This window comes from Rissa tridactyla, chromosome 5, assembly GCF_028500815.1.
Source record: "Rissa tridactyla isolate bRisTri1 chromosome 5, bRisTri1.patW.cur.20221130, whole genome shotgun sequence".
NCBI classification, from domain to species: Eukaryota; Metazoa; Chordata; class Aves; order Charadriiformes; family Laridae; genus Rissa; species Rissa tridactyla.
In genome coordinates, this window is record NC_071470.1 from 45622300 (window position 1) to 45644945 (window position 22646).

Here is a 22646-nt window from a genome sequence, read left to right on the forward strand (position 1 = left end):
TCTCATTTTCTCCTCAAAGACTACCCTTCCAAAACAGCGAGTTGTTTTATTTTCTATCCTGAGGGATATTCCCCAAAGCCTCAAAGGATGGCTGTTGTACCACTTTTCCGCTTCTTTCTTTCTTCTTCAGTGCATTCAATTTCTTGCAAGCTGTCTCCATCTCCATTTTTAATTTAGTCCAAGGTAATAAAAGAAATTAAAACTGCAGGCTTTAATTTTTTCCAAGTCTTAAAGTATACAGAAGTATAATTCAACTCTTCCATCTACAATGCAACCATCCCTAAAGCCCTTAAGGTGTATGTTTTTTATTTCAGTCCCCCTTTCCCCTCCTTCCAACACAGGGAAATTTACACCTGTGAATCACTTTAAAAATATTCAACGTGTGGACATCTGGGCAAATTTTAAGCATAGAAAAAAGAGCCTTTTTTTCAAATGAGAAAGTATTAATTACTTAATACATTTTCTGTAAAGATAATGGAAAAGCTGCTATAATGCTGAAGCAACAGCATTCATCATTATTTATCTTGTTTCCTCAAAGCAAAAGGCAAACAGTAAAACATTATTCATTTATTAAACTTCTCTGAACTCCATCTGTGACTGAAGGATCTTCAGACCTGTAATGGCTTTCCCTCTCAGTTAATGGAGTTTGCCTGAGCTGTGCAAGACGGCAATGCCCAGAGCTCTGGAAGATAGCCGGCTGCTCTGCTTAGCGTTAGGGACACCTTAGTCACCGAGAACCGTCTGGTCTAGGTAAATAGCAGGTTGGAGAATGGAATCTTCACCTGTTTAACAGATGAAGTGCTGACAAAACGTTAGGCTCTTATTACTAATGAATATCTTCAAAGTGTTGGACACTAGTCATTAGATAAAATACAAAAAAATACCAATCTTCTCACTCTCACAGGAGCAATCTTAGACACAGGGACAAAAATCACACACCGCTTTCTTGTAGCGTTCTCTAGCCCCCAAAAACCTGAGGTGAAGCATACTCAGTATCACAGTTGCAAGTGCAAAGATCGCACCAATTTGGACAGTATGCAGGCTAATGTTTGAGCACTGCCCTTTTAGGTAAGGTTTGAAATCCCTCAGGCTTAGGAGGGCACTGCATTTTTGGTTCTACTTTTGAGAAATACTCTAAAGATTAGACTAAAATAACCAAGTGTCTGCACAGCTACTGTCACCATATCCTCCTCCAGCAGCTACGTTTTAATAGCAAAGATTTGGATACTTAACTTGGAGAAGGTTTCCCACTGAGAACCTTCCTGCAGCCAGATAAGAGCCCAAATCCCAGCCCCACCAGGAGCTCCGGTTAAACCCTTCTCGTAAGATAAGGCTCTCAAATTTCTCATATTCTTACCCCTTTCCCCCCTTCACTCGCCCCCATGCTTTGTTCCTCTCTGCTAAATGTGTTCATTTTTTAAGTATTTCAGACTGGGGTTTTAAATCACTTTATATACAGAGGATTCAGCATACAGCTGTAGGGCAGGATGACTAACAGGGAACTTTGAAACTCTGTCCCTTACAGATGTAGTACAAGATCATAGAAGTCTGTTCAGAAAAAGACTGAAATGCATGTCCCGTGTCCCACCCCCATGCCCTTTTGCTTTACTGTAAGCTAATGATCTACTGTGCTAGTTGAAAATACTGCAGTCTCGTAAAGACTGATCTGTCAGGGCAAATCATAAAATACCAAGCAAAGTACGTTCTCCCTGGCCAAGGCTGTCCGATCAGTAAAAGGCACTCTGTATACATCATACTTGAAAAATAGACATCCAAACACATTTAAGTAAAGTATATTGGAGCAAAGGTTATAAATCCTAATGCATTAACATGTGGCTAATCTGTGGGTGACAGCATACAGTTAATAAAAACTCATATGCATCTTCAGACTCTGGAAGTCCAGTAAAAAAAAAAATAAAAAAAAGAGATCAATGAAAGGAAATTATAAGGTCAAGAAGAACAACAAAGAAAGATCCTTACCTGGAGTAGTATTGAAGTCTAAAATGCGGTGATGAGACTGTAGTAGGTCAGGATTACTGGATGACAGGGTTCCACTGACAGGTAAAGCAGGAGGAATGTGCTTCGTTTGCCTCAGTCCCACAATGCTGTCATCCTGAGACTGGCCAATTCCAATGTCACTGCATCCAGAGATAAAATAAAATCAGGACTTAAGGGCATTCAGAGCTTGGGCTATACTAGAGGGATGCAGGGACATCTATATCGCTACATTTTCACACTTTCAGTTGTTAGTACAGTAATCACTATTTAGAAGTTAAAATTCTCCAGACAACAAAGCCTGCTCTCTAGCTTTGTCAGCAGCACCCGAATGTCCACTCAAAGTGCTTAGATCTGCTGCTCACACTGCTGGAAGATCCTCATGTTCACCACTAAGCTCTGAGGAGCTGCTAGGCTTGTTATTTTGTCATGATTTCTCACAGTGACCAAGTTCTTTTATTCAAAAGCTGGTACATACCTCATCCTTCTTGCATCACCCAAACTTTGACTAATACTGCTGTCCCCTCAGTGCTGTTTCCTAAGACGTGAATTTCACAGATCTTTCACTCTGTCACAGATATGACTTGTAACTGCCCTTCGGGACATATTGTAGCCTACTAAGATCTTTCAATGGATAGGTAAGAGAGGATTGTTGAGATCATCCATTTTCCTACCCTGAATCACCTTCCCCAGAGTTTCTTTTCACTGGATGTGACTGAAGGGATGGCAGCTAACTCAGGAGGCTAAGGTAAGCGCTGGCGCTTGGGTGCTATCAGTAGCCCCTCCAAAGTGCCTGACAGCTGTAAATAAAGTATTCAGTGACAAAGGTAAAGGATTTTGTCTTTTAAATTGCGCAAGGCAGGGTATTCTAAGGAGGTCAGTAGTGCTAGATGGATCACAGACGGAGCTATCGTCATATTATAGCAGGCGCTAATTTGCTTATTGCTTTGGAGTTCATAACCAGCAAATGAAGCAGGACGAAGTTGGAGCTAGCCAGTGAACTTTTCTATATATAGCTGCAAATCCTTAATAAAATACTCTGAGGGTGTGAAGTGTTGAATGGTAGCCATTATAGAAAATGAAATTTTCTAACGCATCTAAATCTGTACCTACACGTGTAAATAAAGCATAAACCAGAACTTAGATTTCATCGCAAACTGCTGCAACTCTAAAAAGTCAAGCTACTAAATTAAATGATGCAACACAAATGACCAATTGTACCCTAATTTTGGCCACTTAAGCTTTTGTCTAGTGTTCTATCCATCCTCAGAAAACCTAAACAGAAGTAATTAAGGGCCCTTAATTATCCCTGTTGAGCTGTTACAGCACAAGCATCCTTCTGTGCTTACCAATGAATTACTTTACCCAGTACACTCTTGTACCACTTCTTTAAGTGCTATGAATTGAACGGTACTCCGGGAAGCTAGGACAGTATCTCTGGGCACTGAAGACACAATTTTAATTACATGGACACAGCAACTGCTTTTTGGAACGCAATGCAACTTGAAAAAGGTTGGATGAGTATCTCCGTATGATGTGCTTGGGTTTTCTCATCGTTTTATTTTTTTTAAAAACAAGATAATGCTGTATTTTACAAAGTGTAAACCTCAAGCCACAGAAGTGACAGAAACATTCAAGTCCATTGAAAAAAAAGTTATTGGATTCTCACTCAATCAGAAGTTAAGCTGAATCTGAACATCTGTATTTCTGTACTTGCACATAAAGCACAAAATACTGTGACAAGGAGGGATGATCAACTCAGCACACAGCACTTTTATGCTAAGCCACAAGCAAGCAAGTCTTTCACTACAACTAAAAGCATTCCCAGCAATCGACGTCTTGTGTTTCAAATAGGAACCACTCCACACACACACACACACAAAAACCAAGTCAACAAAAAAAACCCCCAACTCCCCAAACCTCAAAATGTTTTCTGGTGGTTCTAAAAAACCATATAATTTATTTCATAAACGTGCCAACACCAGTCTTTTCTCTAACTTCAAATCAAATGAAACCAATATGACCCTCCACCTTACATTAATAGTTTCACTTGCATTATGTATTCCTTTTGGGGTTTGTCAGTGTTATATAATCTTATACCTATCGCGTGCGTCATGACCAAAGCAGCTTCAGTAAAGTGGATCAACTGACAAATAGTGAGTCTTAAAAAGCATAAAACGTTTCCAAAATTCTTCTCAATTCTAAGTATTCATAGGATGAATTGGAAAGTATATACCTTGCACTTACTTTACTCTATTTTTAAAACTTATACCAGAATCTGAGTGAGTTCTAACTTAACACAAACAAGAAATGAACCCCGGAAATTTCAGGCGCAAACAGCAACACTAGAAAACTCCAGGTCCCATGAATATCAACTGCCCCTGCTGTTTGGTAAAATATTTTATTATGCCAGTGAAAGGAGATTGTGGTTTTAAAGGAAAGACATTTCTATTGCTTCCTGCATGCATTTGCCATGCAGGGAGATAACATTAACTAAGAAATAACTTTCCTGCTGAATGCCAAACAGGATAGAAGGGATAATGGAATGGCAGAGCTGTCTCAATGCTTCTTCCTTTAAAAATATAGTATACTGCACATCCCACTGCAGCGTTGCAAATAGGGAGGAGAGAGGGGGGCTGCTTCTTTGTCTGGGATGCAGCACGATGGACCAGGCAGAACTTTGCTAGAGATGGAGGTGGGATTGTGTTTAATCCTTATTTGGAGCAACTGAGCCTACAGACCACAAAAACACTGCGGATTAGAAGAGTAAAGAAAGCAAAGAGCTCGAGTGAAGGCTACAGCCAAAAGCACAATTCCAGAGACGCCTCATAGCTGGTGGAAAGAAGAAGAATTCCCAGTAGACGCGGAGGAAATGGTGCTGTCTGCTCAGTGTGGGAAGTTACTTGACATTATTGGACCAAAAAGCATGACTGAAGAAGGCATTATCTCCTGCTCAAATTGATTCCTCTTTGATTTAACATCTCACAACACACACAAGCTCTCCCCCCCTAAGAGTGACCTCATTCTGGTTTAAAGATTGGTTTTATCTGGATACATTCTGGAGGCACTGGAGGCATCTGTGGTATTTATGTTCAAAAATAGGTGGACAGGTTCACCTCATAAACTAGCTGACTTATGAAGTCTTCAAATACCTACTTTAATTAGGGAGTAAATCAACTTTCTCATCCCTCTTGATTTTTGGTATTTAAAAACATGTGAGAATATGTAAAGTCCCTTAATATATGTAATATCATGAATTATTAGGAAGAACGAGATAGAAGTTTCTATGCAATAGGGGAAAAAAAAGCACAAACAGGAAAGTCTACAGCTACACATCTCTATGCAGAAACCGTGCAGACACAAACAACTGAATGTCAACAGGCTTTGCAGACAAATTGCTATATATAACACATGAAGTAAAACTAGCAAAAGGATAAGAAAATAGGTCAAGTGTACTGTTTTCCTGAGTCTTACCTAAAGAGGTCCCTGCACAGAAAAAGTGCGAAAGTGAAAGGAATCAAGGAAAAAGAGAAAACCGACAAGAAAATTTTATGCAAAAGCTGTGAACGATGGTGAACAATGCAAAAATCCACACCTAACAGTATGAATTGCTCAGAGGAACAAATACACAAGACCAGTGAAATAAAAGAAAACATTCTACAGATAAACAACATAAAACAAGGATTTACAGATTCTCCTCCATCGAAATGTATCTGCATCAATTTAAGAAATAGCCATTATTTGCATCTAATAAATTATATTCATTTAACTTTTACAGTACTAACATTCTATTTATGTTTCACAACAGTATCATTTAGTAGGGACTACCTAACATTAGTTAAGCAAACTTTTTTTTAAAAAAAGTAATACCAGGAAAAAAATCCTACATTTTCAGCACAAGCGTCTTTTTCATGAATGTACCCAGAACAAATTTCTTCCTCAATGTGACACAGAAAAGAAAAACGCAAGAGAAAACACTGATTACACATCGACTACGCTCTACAATTCATTTTTCCCCATCGATGCCACCTGTTTTCACAAAGAACCAGATTCCCATAAAATCATACAAATCTCATTCTTCTATTGTTTCCAACAATCCTTATCAGAACTCCTTCTAAAATGTGTTAATGGAATAAATGATATCAGATACCATATTTAGCTTTCATTAAAAAAATGCTCAATTCTATCAAAGAACACAAGTCAAAATTTTAACCTCAGTTTCCCTCACAGCAGTATGCAGAAATTCTTATAGACCACTGGAATGTGGATAAGTTGAAATCCATTGCTCCTATCAACCCTTTGCAAGCAAACCTGCTTGCAGAGTTATTCTGAAATTAATTGCCCGGGATGCTTCCAGTTAACAGTCCTCTTAAAAGGAAACAGTAAATAATGGCACAAATACTTTTTCCTGTTACTTTATCTATAAGAAGTAAAATACGTCCATATTGACGTCAGGAGCTGCACTGTTAGTAGTCTATGATCATTCAAACATTCAGACTAGTATTTCTAGTATATTTTTTCAGATATAAGTATGGCTCACTTTAATAAATAAAAAAGTATCATTAGAAATTTTAAGTATCACGGGATATTTAATACAAAGCAAATATTTAAGAGGAAATAAAAAACTCACTTGTATGGTTTCTGAGGCAGAATACTGATTCGAGTCTTGTCAAGTATCTTCTTTAATTTATTTCTTCCCCCAACTGTGTTGGCTTTACTTTTCTTATTTACTTTTTCTAATCCTATCACCTGCTCCACATCAACGGCAAGGTCTGGGATGGAATAACGACTCGCCTTTTTAATATCACCAATTTTAGGCAGGTGGGGAGCACCATTTCTTTTTTCCTCTGACAACCGTGTTAAGAGTTCTTTAAAAACTGCACAAGACAGGAAAAGGGAGGAAAGAAAAAGAACAAAAACGTAAAAGAAAGCTCTGTGCGCCAGACCAGTTTAATATTAATCATTACAAAAAACTGATTGGGATATTCATTCAATTCAAGTATTAAATTAATTTAGATTAAGTCTTTAAAAAAATATTTACATTTTTAAATGGACATTAATTTTCTGTAGTATGTATTACAAAAATCAAGAAATTGGCCCAGCTCAGAATAGAAATACACTAGATGACCACGTGGTTGCACGGATGGCGTCAACAGAAGGACTTTGACCTTTCAACCTAAGGACATGGGCTTCTGCAGAACAGTAGCACACATAAAAAGAGCACACTGGACAAAAACGAGATAGGAAAGCTGACAACTGAGAAGGAAGGTTTTAAACAGATAGCCAGCAACAAAAAGAGCTCTCAGATGGACAAGAAGTTATTAGCAACAGGATCAAAAAATCAGAAATTGGAGGGGAAACAACTGCAACACAGTCATAAGGAAAATGTAAGAAAGTATGAGACTACTGAGGCATCTTGGATGTTTGACACGGCTGTTGTGTCCATCTGCCAGCTAGACAAAAAGAAGCTCTCCGACTCCCTCAGCTCCCTAGCAAAGAGTCATTGCTGAGGCAGAAATACCTGATGAATTTGCAAATTAGTTCTTCTACTGCAACTTTCAGCTTCACAAAAATGTTGACATACTTAAACACATCAAACAAAACTGATGTGGAGATCAAGTCATATATTCTAAGGGTGAGCGGAAATCTCCATATATAAATGGAAAAATAACCTGATGAGTTGATTTTTAATAATACATGAAAACTGATAATTAAAACCAAGGCACTGTAGAAAAAGTGGGAACAAGGGCAACCAGCTAAGGATGAGTATTAGGGGCTAGGTTTTACTATTATGTATTAATTTTGTCCTTGATATTCATCCTTATCTCCAGAGGTACACAAGTCACCAAGAGACTTCAAAAGCTTCAAGTAAGGCCCACAGAGAAAAGTGGAGGAGAGTAATCCGAGCCAGTAACTGTACTGTTGAATAGGAGCTGGGGGCTGGAGAGACAAATTAGATACAGATAAGAACATGCTGCTTAAAAAAAACAGGAAACTCTGCTTTTGGGATTTGTTGATAAGGAATACTGTATGCTATACACAGAAAGTAGCTGTTCTGAGACTCTACTGTGATGTGATTTCAGTATCTGGAGTGGAGCAACAAGATTAAAAACTTTGAAAAACACAGCTTCTGAAGAAATGAAGAAATCGGGTTTAATCTTAAACGTACTAAAGCAACACATGAGATCCAAAAGCCAAGTGTATGAAGGATGGTTACACAGAACTTATACATAAAGAACAAGCACATACCGCTAAACAGGCATATACAGATATATTAAGAAATGCCTTAATTATTAGAAATAATTGAAATATTGGAATTTTTACTGTAAAGCAAAAAAAAAAAAATCCCAGTATGACTTTTGGAGATAACCTAAGCATATTTAATCATCGGTTAGTGCAGTGACATCCTGTGGTAATATTCTGCCCTAGTTATTTGTGATGAAGTACCCGATTCCGAACGAGATACTTGGGAAGCATATCACTAAATCATATAAAAAATCCAAGTATCCAGTGGTAAAAAAAAAAAAAAAAAAAATTTCAAACAAAACCCACAAACTGTTAATTACTTATGATGCCAACTGAGGTCCTGAGCTGCTTAAAGACTCCTTCATGACTGCTATAGTACTTGTTAGAGAGAGAAACGAAGAGAATAGATTTGGAGGGTGGAGAGATTGTTTTCACCCAGCTGGCAAGAAAGTTTTTATTAACCTTGTTGCACTCATTGTAGGCATGGACTGAAAAAACTGTGAGCAAGTTCAGCAGTCAGATTAAGATCACCGATCAATGGAAATTCCAAAAGAGGCTTCTTTCCTGAGAAAGGACTAAAAGTTACACGTATAAGCACACTCTATACATTCAAGTTAAATAGTTGCAATAGTTCCTTTTAATACAGAAACGTGCACTTGTGAGAGGGAAGTCACTTCACATAAGACCCTTTTCATAAATTTTTCTCTGTAATTGTGAACTAAGGTATTTTAGGACCTGCAAGCTTCCTTTTTCTATGCTCCCCAGTACAAAAGTGCTTCAAACAAAACTATTTAAAACCATTAAAAAAATAATTTAAGATCCCATTTAAATCAGAACAGAAATTAGAAAAGAAATGAACACAAACTTACCAAATAAATTGGTTTTCACAGTGATAGACAGATGAGTGTTATTTCTAAGGATTTCCATGGCTTTTGACAGCTGAATGTTTTCAAAGTTTTGACCGTTCACTTCCAGAATCTAAAAATACAGGTAGTGTTATTTTTTTCTAGCTAAGAGAAAGGAAACAAAAAAAGGAAAGAATTAAAATAAAATTAAAATTACATACCTGGTCTCCACGTTTCAAGCCTGCTTCTGTAGCTTTGCTACCAAAATCGACACTGTCAACAAAGATTCCAAATCCCTTTTCTGATCCTCCCAGCAAGATAAAAGGCAAAGGGGCTTCTCGAGATGGCTTTGTCAAGGTTATCAATCTTCGTTTAGCTTTAGCAGCACAAGCAATATTTAACAGCCTCAAATGTCCACCCATTTTCTACAAAAGAAAAGCATAATGAATGATGTATCGATAGCCTGGTTACTCCCTGCCATCCCAAACTGTCAGAAAAAACCCTCGCTCTCACCTCTCTCTCCAAATTGTTCTCAAATTCTTCCAGAAATCGAGTCATAGCAGGATCTCCTTCAAAATCATTGAAGTGATTGTTCACCCACAACAATACTACCCGTGTAACCTGAAAATTAATCAATAATATAAATATTTTACAGGAATATCCAGAACAGCTAAGTCCTTTAAAAATACTGCTCCTTCAAGTCCCTGTAAATTTCCATTGGAATCCTAAATATTATATATACGCGCTCAAACTTAACTTCACTAATATGCAATCATTTACCGGGAGGACAGAACTACTTAAGTATTAAAACTGCTTTTACTTGTATAAGCAATTGTATGTCGTATTTCATTAATGATACTATGAATTATAAAATTAACACTGGCTGTATCAAGTTTGATTGAGTAGGGAATAGAGCACACATGTACAAAGCAAGGAGTTAGATTCATTTCCTGTTCATGTCTATTTCCAAATCTGCTTAACTCTTCAAGCGCATGATCATAAAGCTTCCGATATTATTTCATATTGGCTCTCACATCTCACAAATCTTTAGATAAGCCACTATTAACTTCATTAGGCATTTACCTGTGTAAAAGAGCTATTGTACGTTTAGAAAGGGAGGAAAAAGGAGTTATTGTCAGAAGGAGGAAAGAGGACTTAACAGCAAATACATGCAATTCTTTTCCTTAGAGTCAATCTTTCAGTTTACTAGTCCTCCTTTCTTCTCCACCCCTACTCTCTCAAAGCGACTATGATTATCAAGTTCAGAACAATCTTAGCTGGTATATTACAGTTTGTTAAGAAAAAAACCCTAAAGGAATACTATCAATTGGTATTACTGAAGGTGAAGTCACAAAATAAGAGCCACAATTTTTAAAAATATATGCTTCCACTATAAAATTTTATCTTGGTATGCGATTTGACCTGGAACATCAGCAGCACTTGTGCTGACAAAATAAAAGATTTTTTATGTCTCGAATTAGTATTGACTCATGCTATTTTTAAAAGCTCCTGAATACACAATGGATGTGCCACTCAAAGTTATCTTAAAAATACAGCTGCGTTTCTTCTGTTATGGTGGGCAAACAGGTTAGTAAGGGAAAGCCCCTAAGCATTTCAAAAACTAGAGCTTAAGAAAAAAATCTCATACAAATTTTAATCAGCTAAAGTTAAGCACTGTCCGTTCTCTGCATCTGCACAAGATCTAAACCTCTGCAGCCTCTTCTGCTAAAGATCTGACACAAGGCATCCAAAAACCAAACCCTGCCACCATCATGGGAGCTGTAGAGCTTATTGTCTTTATGGAGTTTCCAAGTAGTTTCCCTTTTATATCAGAAAAGCAAGTGAATTCAGAATAATTGCTGAAATTCATGACCAAACAAATCAAGTACTTCGGAACTCCGAGAGTTCAGATTTCTAACAGGAGGCGACTGCACAGCACTATGTGCTGCATCCCCCAGCCACAGGGATGTAGGCTAGGGGTAGCATTTCTGACATATTTGAGATTTTTCTACCTTTGAAATTGAAGATGAACTTCCTTTCTGTTAAACATCTGTGGTGATTTTTATTAACGTGGATGACATTAGAAGATCCAGGCAACGTCTGGTTAAATTTAGGCTTATTGCAGATTTTTAAAATTGGCTGGGAAGTTGCAAGCCATACCATGTAATATACTTTAAATCACTACAGTGACACCTTCAATATCAATGCTGCTGTCAGAGTTGGGACTTACTACTGCACACAAAAGGAAAAGGGTTGAACAGTGACTTCCAGAGGAATGTCATTACTTGTGTCACAACCAGACACAGCATTAAAAGAGGATTAAAGTCAAGTACCCTGCTTCTGGGCAAAATCCTCAGTAAAGCTGTATCTCAAATGTCCCAGTCTGATTCCTACTGAGTTCTGATCATCCTCAGGAAGTTTTACTCACTCCTTTCCCTCTCCTCACTGCCTATCAACCCCTAATACAAAACAGCCAAGATCTCCCAGATTCCTTGTTCCCTACTCGCTTATCTCCGCTTGTCCCAAGCTGTTCTCAACTCTTGCCTTTTTGTCATTGCTGCTCGGTGTCAGAAAGAGTTGGTTATTAAGATGGCAGAACAAAGTGCTGCTCTGTTTTCAGACCTGATACCAGCAACTGTGCCGGCTCATGCTTTTACAGAGGCTGAGGGGATTATCCATTGGAGGACAAGAAAAATAAGTTTAAAGATGAACTCCAATATTACAGCTCTGAAGCTGTAACAAGGCTATGCTAAATAATATTAGCTGCAAAGCCTATCCTCTCTGCCAAATGTAAGATCCTTCCCCCGAGGCACAGATATACTAGCATTTCTAGAAGAAATACCCAGATTTAAATAAAAGTTGAAAACCAAATTTCTCTTTAACCTTATGGATATAATTCCCTTGCTTTCAAATTTGCAAATAACATCTTGAATTTTTTCACTAGTTTTTTGACATACGAGAAAGTTGTACACAAGCGAAAATAAAGCATTGGAGTGTGAAGCACAGTATAGCCTCAATAGACAGTGCAATCAGTGTGCCAAAACTGGATATACAGGGTCTTATTCTTCCATCATGGCGGTTTCGTTTACGGAAAAGGATGTTTGATTGGTTTCTTGTGTTTGGGTGGCTTTTTTTTTTTTAATGCTGTGTAAGGCTCAACAGATTCTTAACAATGGCGATTATTTTATAGTGTCTTTATACAAAAATAAATTATCACAAAATGTTTGCCAAGTTGCGTTAACTAGTAATATATATGGAAAACACAGAACTTAGTTATATGCTCAAATTTCAAGACACAATAGAATTCTATTGAATTATATTAAATAAAAATATTAATTACTGGAAAAAAACTTTTCCTGTAATCGCAAGCAACTAGGTTATGTTGTAAAAACACAGCAAGGTAAAACATGGCTAATTTACCTTGCCTGAACACATGCGTGACCTGGGGGTTATTCAGCCTGGAGAAGAGACCATGGAGACCTTATTTCAGCCTTTCAGTACTTAAAGGGGGCTTATAAGAAAGATGGGGACAAACTTTTTAGGAGGGCCTGTTGCAATAGGACAAAGGGCAATGATTTTAAAATTAAGAGGGTAGATTTAGACTAGATACAGGGAAGAAATTCTTTCACAGTGAGGATGGTGAGGCACTGGCACAGGTTGCCCAGAGAGGTGGTAGATGCCCCATCCCTGGAAACATTCCAGGTCAGGTTGGATGGGGCTCTGTGCAACATGATCTAGTTGAAGACGTCCCTGCTCGCTGCAGGGGGGTTGGACTAGATGGCCTTTTAAAAGTCCCTTCCTACTCAAACTATTCTATGATTCTACGATTAGTACTTAAATAAAATACAATAAAATAAGGAAAAACCATTTTCTCAGTTTTATCCATATATTCTGCCATTAAGATACATAATGAGCTATCTGTGTCTTATTCAGTTTAGTCACTCCCTCTAAAACTTATTTTCTTCTTAATAGCCTATGTTTCAATGCAAATGCTAACAGGTATGTAATTCAGGGGATTTTAACCTTATCCCTGAGGCTGGGGTCATTGAACCACTCCAACAACTTCTTGCCCACTTCCATTGGGCTGGAAAGAAAGGTCCGATACGTCAACAGGAAGTCTTCTATAAATGTTGGGTCTACCACAGAATGTTCTTCCACCAAATGCATTGTTAACCTTTCAGCTGTTCCCTATAAAAAAAGTAACACAAAAACCAGAACACCCAAACCTTAGTTATTAAAATAGATTTTCAATAAATGCAAATTTGTCTTCTCATAACATACTGATGATGCGTTACACTAGAAAGAATACTGGCATCTATTAACTGACAAGCTAAGCAAATAACAGCGTAACCATTGTGATAAGAAATGTAAAAAATGTCTGTAATTGCATTCTATGGAAATCACCTAGTTATCAATGTGCATAATTGTAAAGAGAAAAAACGAGAAATATTAACTATTTTCAAATAAATATTTTTATAATATGTATCTCAACTAATCCTGGACCTAACTTGCCAAGTTAAGAAGTTTACAGAATTCAGACATTTGCAAGATACTCCCTCTTTTGCTTTTACCTTGATGACAATGTGACCTTTTCTTGTTCCGGTGCGATCAAGCTCCCTGTGCTCCTTCACCATCACAATCTCCCCTTCCTCTTCTACCTTCTGCATGTTCTTTTCCACTTGATTGAGGATGCGGCAATAATCTTGTTGGGCTATACAAACAAACTGGAAAGAATCATCGCGCACCAGTATTAAAAGGCAAAATCTCCAGAAAAGCATTTAGACTTAAGATGCAAGTACTCTATTAATAGAAAATATAAAGTAGTTTCTCAACCTGCAGTGAGCCAAATTTGTCTTTCCAGCAGTTCAGCTGTAGTAAGCAGATGAATACGCAAGCACAGTACTTCCACTACAATCTTGCAGTTAGAGGAGACCAAAATTCATCACAGCAAAATGATTTAGCATTATCAGCCATTTTTGTTTAGCTCCTTTGGCCTCCGCTCTGCTGAAGATAGGAAGCTCAGTATCCTAGCTGGTATTTGTTTCTCCCACACAAGCTTTTGTGTGGTATTTAGAAGGGTTAAAAGATTGAAGAGAAAACCTAGCTTTTATTTTTTGTGCCTATTTGTATTGTAAATAAGCTTCATTTTTCATAGCTGGTTATTAATAAAGTCAATCATTAAGAAAACTAACATTTATTCAATTACATGAACACAGAAACAAATTACTTCTGGATTAAGGCATACAGCAAGAAAAATATTTTCTACAATCACCTGCCCAGCCACGAATAAGTGCAAGAATAAATATCTTAAGAATATTCCTAGCACTTACACTATGCAAATATAATTAAGACCACCCACTACAGCTTAGAAAAAGAAAATACACGCTATGAATTGCCTTCCATAACTTATTAACACTTTTATACCTTTGTCTTCTCATATGAACCTGGGTATTTAACTGAAAGGAAATAACAATGTTTCTTCTGATTGAAAACCTGTTAAATCATCATGTACACACTTAGGACAAAGGAATGAGATTCACAGAGATAGTATTTTCTCCTGCATTCTTTATACTTCATTTACATACCTTTTCTATTTCTAGCAGCTAGTAGTAGCTGAAACAGGAGTCCCACGGTTTGGATTTGTTGCAAAACATTATCCTAACAAGAGACTATTTACGCACTTTTTGGAAGTCAGATGGTCAAATTAAACCAGGTGACTCCATTTACACCCATTTCGTTTGGCTATTATTTTCTGGATGTGAATAAGCAAATAGCAATCACGTATCCAGATTAGCCTAATAATCTTATGCTATGAGAAGCATTACTTATATCTGACTGCTTGTGTCACAGCAAACATTAAGGCATTTTTCTTGAAAGGCCAGATTAGCAGAAAGCAGAAGATCTTCCACTCAAACCATTGGAGATGAAGCTTGTATTACTTTAAGATTCAACAGCTGATTCACGGAAGGAAGAATGGTTATTACCTGTACAAGAGCCTACAATGGCTAATGGACCTTGAGATCCTAGTAAGGGAAAATTTGAAGCAATGGATGTATGCAACAGGCTGCTGGGCCTCAAGTTCTGGAGGAAGCATGTAGACAAACCTCTTCATCCAAAATTATCCCTATCCAGATGAAGAGAATTCAATTTCCCAGACTGGGTATGCAGGAGTCGTATTTCCCAACTATTGTGCAGGGTCACGCACTGGAGATTTTACATATATTCAGTTTAAAATAAAAACTTGTCTGGCTATTGAGTTGCACTACGCCTACATGTATGGATTTTGCATGTATTACAGTCCGACACTCTACCTGGCAGTCATCCACTTTGGTTCTCATCACTCCTTTCATATATTCTTTTTCCATGGTAGGGGAAACACCAAAACTGTTCCCCATGCAGAGTATCTCTGTTCTTCCATCAGGGTACGTCACCTCCACAGACCCATTCAAAATGACTGACCAGGAATCCAGCTACAAACCAAAATAGTGCAGGATACATGAAGAGCGAATTACTTAACCTTGTAATATCATACTTTACAGATACAACCCTCACAGTTTTTCCAAAGGAAAAGTTATTTTTTAGTACCTATTAAGAGCATTTATAAGCTAGTTTACCTTCAACGTGCAGCTATTTCCAGCTCAAGAAAACCGGGATCTTAAGCTTATCTTTAATGTTAAGAGTTTATGTAAGACTGTAAAATAAATAAATAAATATTTTTGTAAAGGGATGTTTATGTTTTAAAATACATTTAAACATTGAAATAAACTCACAAAATCAGCTCCAATAGGCAGGAAGCATTTTTTTACATTACGAAGAATATTTTCTTATGCTTTTATTGCATAAGAAATGTGCAAGTGCTTAAACAAATGCTTTCAAAGTAACCCAGAACAAAAAGGGCTTAATTTACCTGCTCAATGTTACCTCTTTTTTTTTTTTTTTAGCAACGAAAGAGGACCTTAACCTTGCGGAATCTGGGATGTCTGGTATAATAGGAGAGTCCAAAGTAACTCCTACTGACCTCTTCCCCATCGTTTAGTACAATAGTTCCTGCTCTCTCCACAACTGCAAACACCATGACAGCACAGAGCTCTCTCCTCACTGACATTGTCATGTTGGCAAAAGCAGGCAATTGGTGCATGAATTCCAGTAGTTGTTCTGAAGGAGAAAAAGCCCACTGAGTCGTGCATGTCAAAACAACAAAGCACAGTAAAGACAGTTCTTCAGCAAGACGCCCGAGGCTACTTAAGCTAAAATGCTGCACAATCGTTTCTGTATACTAATAAATCATGTACAGTGGCCTGTTGTAATTACTGGGTATTCTGTAGACACAGACTGGCTGGTCATACCATCAATAGAAGCCCTGCAAAGTAAAAGTCAGCATAATGGAAGAATTGTAATGTAACCAAGAGCTCTGAATACAACCAATCATATTTGTAATACTCCAAGCCAGGGCAGTAATCCCTTAAGACTGTGATAGGCCTATATAAAACACAACAAGACATTAAGAAGGGAAATTTCACAAAACTGAGCAAGTTCATTGGTAAAGTCATCCCTTCCTAGGCTAGACTTAACAGTAAATTGTACCTGATCATCATCAGGCAGATTCACAAAGTTTCCTTGGATGGATCAGACAGGATTAGTGACTTAAAGGTGACTACTGCTGCTCTATTTTCTGCGTCACTGGAGTTGCACTTGTACTCAACAGTGAAATTCTCACGTATTTCTGCTTTTTACATTGTTCATAACTACGGAACTCAATTTTTCTTAGTAGTCCTGCTGAGGGATTATATGTCCTAAATGCTAGACATTTTTGCATTCAGTTTGATCTAAAAGAACTACTGAAAGTAGTCAATAGGACCCCATCTTTTTAGTCATTTTTTATTTACTCAGAATCACTGAATCGATGAGATTGGAAGGGACCTCTGGATGTCATCTGGTCAAACCTGCCTGCTAAAGCAGGGCCACCTACAGACAATCGCCCAGGACCGTGTCCATATGGCTTCTGAATATCTCCAAGGAGGGAGACTCTACCACCTCTCTTGGCAACCTGTGCAGTACTTGGTCACAGTATTAAAAAAAAAAAAAAAAAAAAAAAAAAAGGCATTTCTACTGGTCAGATGGAGCCTCCTGCTTTTCAGTTTGTGCCCCTTCCACAAACTGATCCTCTCACTGGGCATCACTGAGAAGAGCCTGGCTCTGTCATCTTTACACCCTCACTCCAGATATTTGTACGCACTGATGAGATCCCTCTGAGCCTTCTCTTCTCTAATCATAGCAAATTAGTTTGATTAGATGCACATTTATGCAAATGTCTTAATGGCTCCAATGTTTAACACAAATGTATATCTAGTTAAAAACAGACACAACATCACCACTTACAATTAAAAAATGTAATGTGATAAGCATCCAGTGTTGACGTTAATGTTGACTTACGTTAATATTGACAGTTCTGTCTAACTGTCTTTCAGTACACAGTGATGTTTACTTCGTAAACCAGTTCTAATATCAATTAGAAATTGAAGCTTGAGGTCAAAAGGGCCAGCAACTAAGAGGTTTTCACCCGTACTATATATGTTTTCTTCTTCTTCTTTGGCTGTACTCATTCACTGGCTGAATTTATGGCATTTATGAATCACCTCACAGAATAAATACTAAACTTACCAACTACAAAAGCCAATGATTAAAATAAAACCTCAAGAAGTAATTTTTTTTTGGTGAAGGAGAACAAGCTTGACAGTAATTTACTACACTTCAATACTTACCAATGTCATCATCTGTCCTGTCTATTGGGTCTTTCTCCAAGCAGTCTCTAACAATATCCCTACTCATTAAAGGATCCGATGCCCTTTCAATGTCTTCTTCATCATCATCATCCTCAGAATCCACTGCTGTCTCTGGCAACCCACTGAGATCCATATCACCAGCCTCACTTTCTGTAGCCTAAATTCATGTGTAAAAAATGTAAAAAAATAATTATGAAAACATTCAAATGTGTTATTCACCGATACAGTTTTCTAGTTAAATGTACAGAAATTAATTCTATCACCTAACAGATCACTCAGATTTACTCAATATTTTTTATATTGCTTTCTTCTTTACATATCTTTTTAAAACAACTAACAATTAATCAAACCAAAACTATTGTTTAAACAGGGCTTTTAACACTTGTTTCAATCAGCCACACACAAACAGGATTCAACTGACGTTATTTAATCAGTGGGTCTTGGGGGAATTGAAGGCAGTTATATTTCAAGGAAGAATTTCTTGGAATTTCTTCCAAGAATTTGTTGGAATATTAGCTGATTTTTTTAAATAAGCAGTTCATTTAAAACAGTTTCCGTTCCCGCCTCATCTGTGCATTTTCAGACAGCTAGAAATGCAATATAATTTTAAGTAGACAGATTTTTGGAAAATAAGTACAGCATCAAAACACTATATGAATTTTGCTATGTCGCAGTAACCTAGGACTGTATTTTTCTTTTAAAATTCCAGTCGAACATAGTTAAATATGGCTTTAATTTGCTGATAAACTGTGTAAGAATTTTACAGATGCAGAAAAAATGCAAAGTCACTACTTAAACACCACAAGATGGACTACACAGATTATCTACCAAACTTAACGTCATTTAAATTGTATTAAAATGAAGGAAAACATAGTCCATATATAGCCTGAGGTCATCAGTATAGCACCTAAAGGTAACTACATTTTAATGATTCGGTTTAAGACCAAACACTTAATAAATCCCACAAACATTTGTCTGTCACGGCTGACAAAGCTGCTTTTTCTCAGAACTTGATTTAATACCACGGCAGCTGCCAAGGCTTATCTATGACAATTTTGAAGGAAATGCAAGCTTCTAATCACCAAGTTTAAAGCCGTGGCTCGAGAAAACAAGTTTCACACGCCTTATAGGGATGGTTTGTTTCTGAGACTCCAGAAGCACATGTCTACTTTAAAAATACTAGATGGGGCAAACACAGCGACTAAAGACAGTTTCATTGATCAGTCTCTCACACTGGTAAAGAAAAACAAAAACCAAACACAACCAAACCAATAACTAGGTCACCCTCCAAACACAGAGAGGGTAAAACAAATTATGTTGGTATTTTCGTAGAATCATCTTCCCTAGTCCTGCCTCACTGGCTGTGGCTGACATCTGTTACTTTAATGCCATTATAGGCAGCCACCTTATGAATGGCAGCATATGGCTGGAGACCACCAGGGCAGCCGGTGTCATCCTTAAATGCTTCTGTCCTACAGCACAACACAAGCTTTGTAACAGGGTCTTGTTAATATAAAAAGCATAACAGCACCTACACAATATTCAAGTTATTCACAATGCGGTTTATTTTTTTAAAGAAGAAATGCTGAGCGTTTCTTAAGCAGGCTAAAGAAGGTTGCTATACAGGCATACAAATCAATTACAAAAATGATAGCACCGATAGCAGTATTTTCATCAGCAGTCTTACTGTGCTTAACATGCATGTTCCCTATGATATATTTGAAACAGTTGCTCTAACTACTCTTACAAAATAGCCTTCATCAAAAGCGACTGGTGGAAAAATTAGCGACGATGAGTCAGTAGACACACAGCTTATGACACCGATCTGTCAGAATCGGGAGTCTCCAACAGTGATAATTCCAGTGGCAGTGAGACTGACTAATTCACAGCCAATTTTGCAAACCTTCCCATTACTAACAAGCGCCTCCCCAACCTGCCTGGAATAAGCTTTCTCAAAAGCATGTTGGTAAGATGAATGCAGAAGTAAATTTAGTCACACGATGCTAACACACGTGAGAAAAATCAGACATATTGTACAAAACTGATTATTAAAAGACAAGTTATTTGACTGTCTTAAAACAATAAACCAAAACCAAACAGAAGTAGAAGCTCTATTATCTATTGATGCTATTTAAAAAAAAAATCTCACATAAATCAAATGCAATTATGTATTCAGAAAATACTTTAAAAATTACAATTGAAGGTTACAAGTATTTGCTGAAGATGATCACTTTTTACAGAGCTAATTAAATCTTTTTGACAACTGAAGTCGTTGGAAGAAATCTGAATGATAAAGCAAATATTTCTAACTTCCTAGTTATCCAAAAATATGAACCACAGCAACAAAGCTCAGAACTGAATGCAACAAATCCACAGAGTAACAAGAAAATTTACTAATGTAACTTTAACTTTTAAAAATAAACCTTATATTTTGAGAAAAAAAGATACTTTTTTAAAAGCAATTTTCTGAAAAAGATCTGATTATGCAAAAGTTATCAAAGGAACACAAACACAGTCTTTTCACATAGGCAACACGCATTCACAGTAGTAAAGAATCAGGCAATTCCTCCCACAGGGACTCATTCTCAGTTTATACACACACAAAGTTTTGCATGAGTTTTGTTACATTATGGAGAATAATTGGATCTGTCTTCATGTTAAAAGCACGAACCAACTTATCTACAAAACACTGCGAATAGCTTCTTTAGGCTTAGTAGCATCAAGTATGACATTAGGTACTCAAGGTCCTCTTGCTGACACTTAATTAAACTTCATAACCCACCTACTTCAAGTACTTTTGTACCCCCTCATGTGTTAGAAGAGTCAAGCATACCTGCACAGGAACCCTTCGTTATGAAGCGACTGCCATGCATTTGTATAAGACTAAAGGGAAAACCTCGATTAGCTCCTTTGCTGACAGAGGCTTCCTTATAAACCTCAGCAGCAGAAAATCTAGAACACAAGAAGAATACCCGACAGAATTTGCACTACAGTTGGTCATGAGGCTTAGAGCTTCCCAGGGCATTTAGTCAAGGATGAAGTACAACTTGGAAATCACTGCTTTCATAGACGCAGGTTGTCCCTTGTTTTTTGGGTAATAAGAGAAATTAGCTTCAATTAAATAAATCTAAAGAGATGGCATGTAAGAAAAATGATGGCTACAGCTTAAAGTAGAAAACAATGTCTCTCCAAAGTCTGAATACCAGTTGCAATGAAAATTTTCTTCACATTTGGAACGCTGGCATGAAAAATTTGCTGAAGCTTCAAAGGAATCACATAACGACAGCATAATATTTTATTTGTTGCATCACCAACAAAAAAGTCAGGAGGCTTAAGACAGACATTTTCAAGCCTGAGCTGAAGAGTTACTTCACATTTAGTACCTAAGGAGACCTGCCCAATTTTAAGCGTTGTCTCTTCAGGCTAATATTGTAGTAATACAAAAATGGTTGTTCCAGCTGCTAAGGATCTCCAAGGCCAAAGTCACTTCTAGTTTTGAGTAATAGCAGATAATTAAAAAAATACCATGAAATAACTAGGAAAACATGAAAAGTAAAGGAGCCTTGTGTACATTTTCTCAGTTAGCCCTTGGCTCCTTGACTGATTGTAGGAGGGGTAGAAAAAAAAAAAACAACAAAGAAAAGAACTATCATTCATGAGGTTAAACTGGTGGGACTTGGGAAATGGAAGATCCTGTTGGGCACTTCAGACTGATACAAGAGGAAACTGATCAAGCCCAACTCCACTGGTCTTTCATTTTTTGGAGGCATCATGAACACGGACATAAGGAGAGAGCTGATGGACTACAAGAACAGCAGAGGCCAAGGGGGATGTTGGCTTATTCAACAGACATATGCCTTTACAACCAAGTAACTCTCCCTCACATATTATAACTGTTTCATCACACGCACCTGCATACACGTACCAGCCTTATTATAGGAAAGAAAGTGCAAAGACTTGGAGAGCTGCTTACAAGATGACTGGCTCTGTTTTAGGTGGCCTTCACAGTTTTCTTTTCTACACTGGTCTGGTGAACAAGCTTTCAGCTGCTTCTAACAATATAAAGAGAAAAAACTAGAAAACCCTTAAAATTAACCAAATTAACTACTGATTTCTTAGTATTTTCAATAGAATATTTTAGCCTAGACTTTTTTTTTTTAATTTTATTTTTATTTTAACCATTTCCTTTAGGAAACATTAAGAAAAAAAATGCATTGTTTTGGGTAATAAATCCCCTTTGTAACTAACGTCACCACCTAAATCAACAAACCAAAATCTCCAAACGTGCAGGTGAAAAATACTGGAAAAGAATTTTAAAGTATAGAAGACGCTTGTTGCACAAAAATATGTTCGTTGTCTGGTGCAGTCCTTCAAGCCCATGAAGCTAACAAAGCAGCCAAGCTCAGCTGAAAAATAACTCCCCCACCGTATTTTTTGATTATAGTAGTTTAGGGGCCAAAAAATAAACTAAAAAATGAAATTAAGAATGTTTATTAGTGAAAAGATTAATTTTTTACTTCATAATTAATGAGACGATACAAAACACCACGACCACTGGCACTACACGTCTTGTGAAATCACTTACAAAAGTTCCAGTAGTAGCTTGAAAAGACTGTCTCCTGTCACTACATAGGCACATTGGATCCAGCTTTTCCACAGAGAGAAAACATGGCTGGGGTTTTGTTTTACATTAGGCTTCAACTCACTGGGCAAAAGTTTACAATAGAAATAAATTACTATGAAATTCATTCCATGTAATTATACTATGTATTTGTTT

The 22646-nt window shown here is 37.2% G+C and overlaps 1 protein-coding gene across 9 annotated transcripts in view; it reads right to left on the reverse strand.

The window, feature by feature from the left end:
* Positions 1-22646, reverse strand: part of RAPGEF2 (Rap guanine nucleotide exchange factor 2) — a 195102-nt gene that overhangs the window by 21745 nt on the left and 150711 nt on the right. For all 9 annotated transcript variants that reach the window (XM_054204343.1, XM_054204349.1, XM_054204342.1 and 6 more), the window contains 10 exons: positions 17849-18026; positions 16105-16241; positions 15398-15556; positions 13658-13810; positions 13110-13274; positions 9600-9707; positions 9308-9511; positions 9111-9219; positions 6626-6872; positions 1981-2138 (listed from right to left, as the gene is read on the reverse strand). In XM_054204343.1, the coding sequence (XP_054060318.1) occupies positions 1981-2138; positions 6626-6872; positions 9111-9219; positions 9308-9511; positions 9600-9707; positions 13110-13274; positions 13658-13810; positions 15398-15556; positions 16105-16241; positions 17849-18026 (1618 nt within the window). The remainder of the gene's footprint in view (positions 1-1980; positions 2139-6625; positions 6873-9110; positions 9220-9307; positions 9512-9599; positions 9708-13109; positions 13275-13657; positions 13811-15397; positions 15557-16104; positions 16242-17848; positions 18027-22646) is intronic.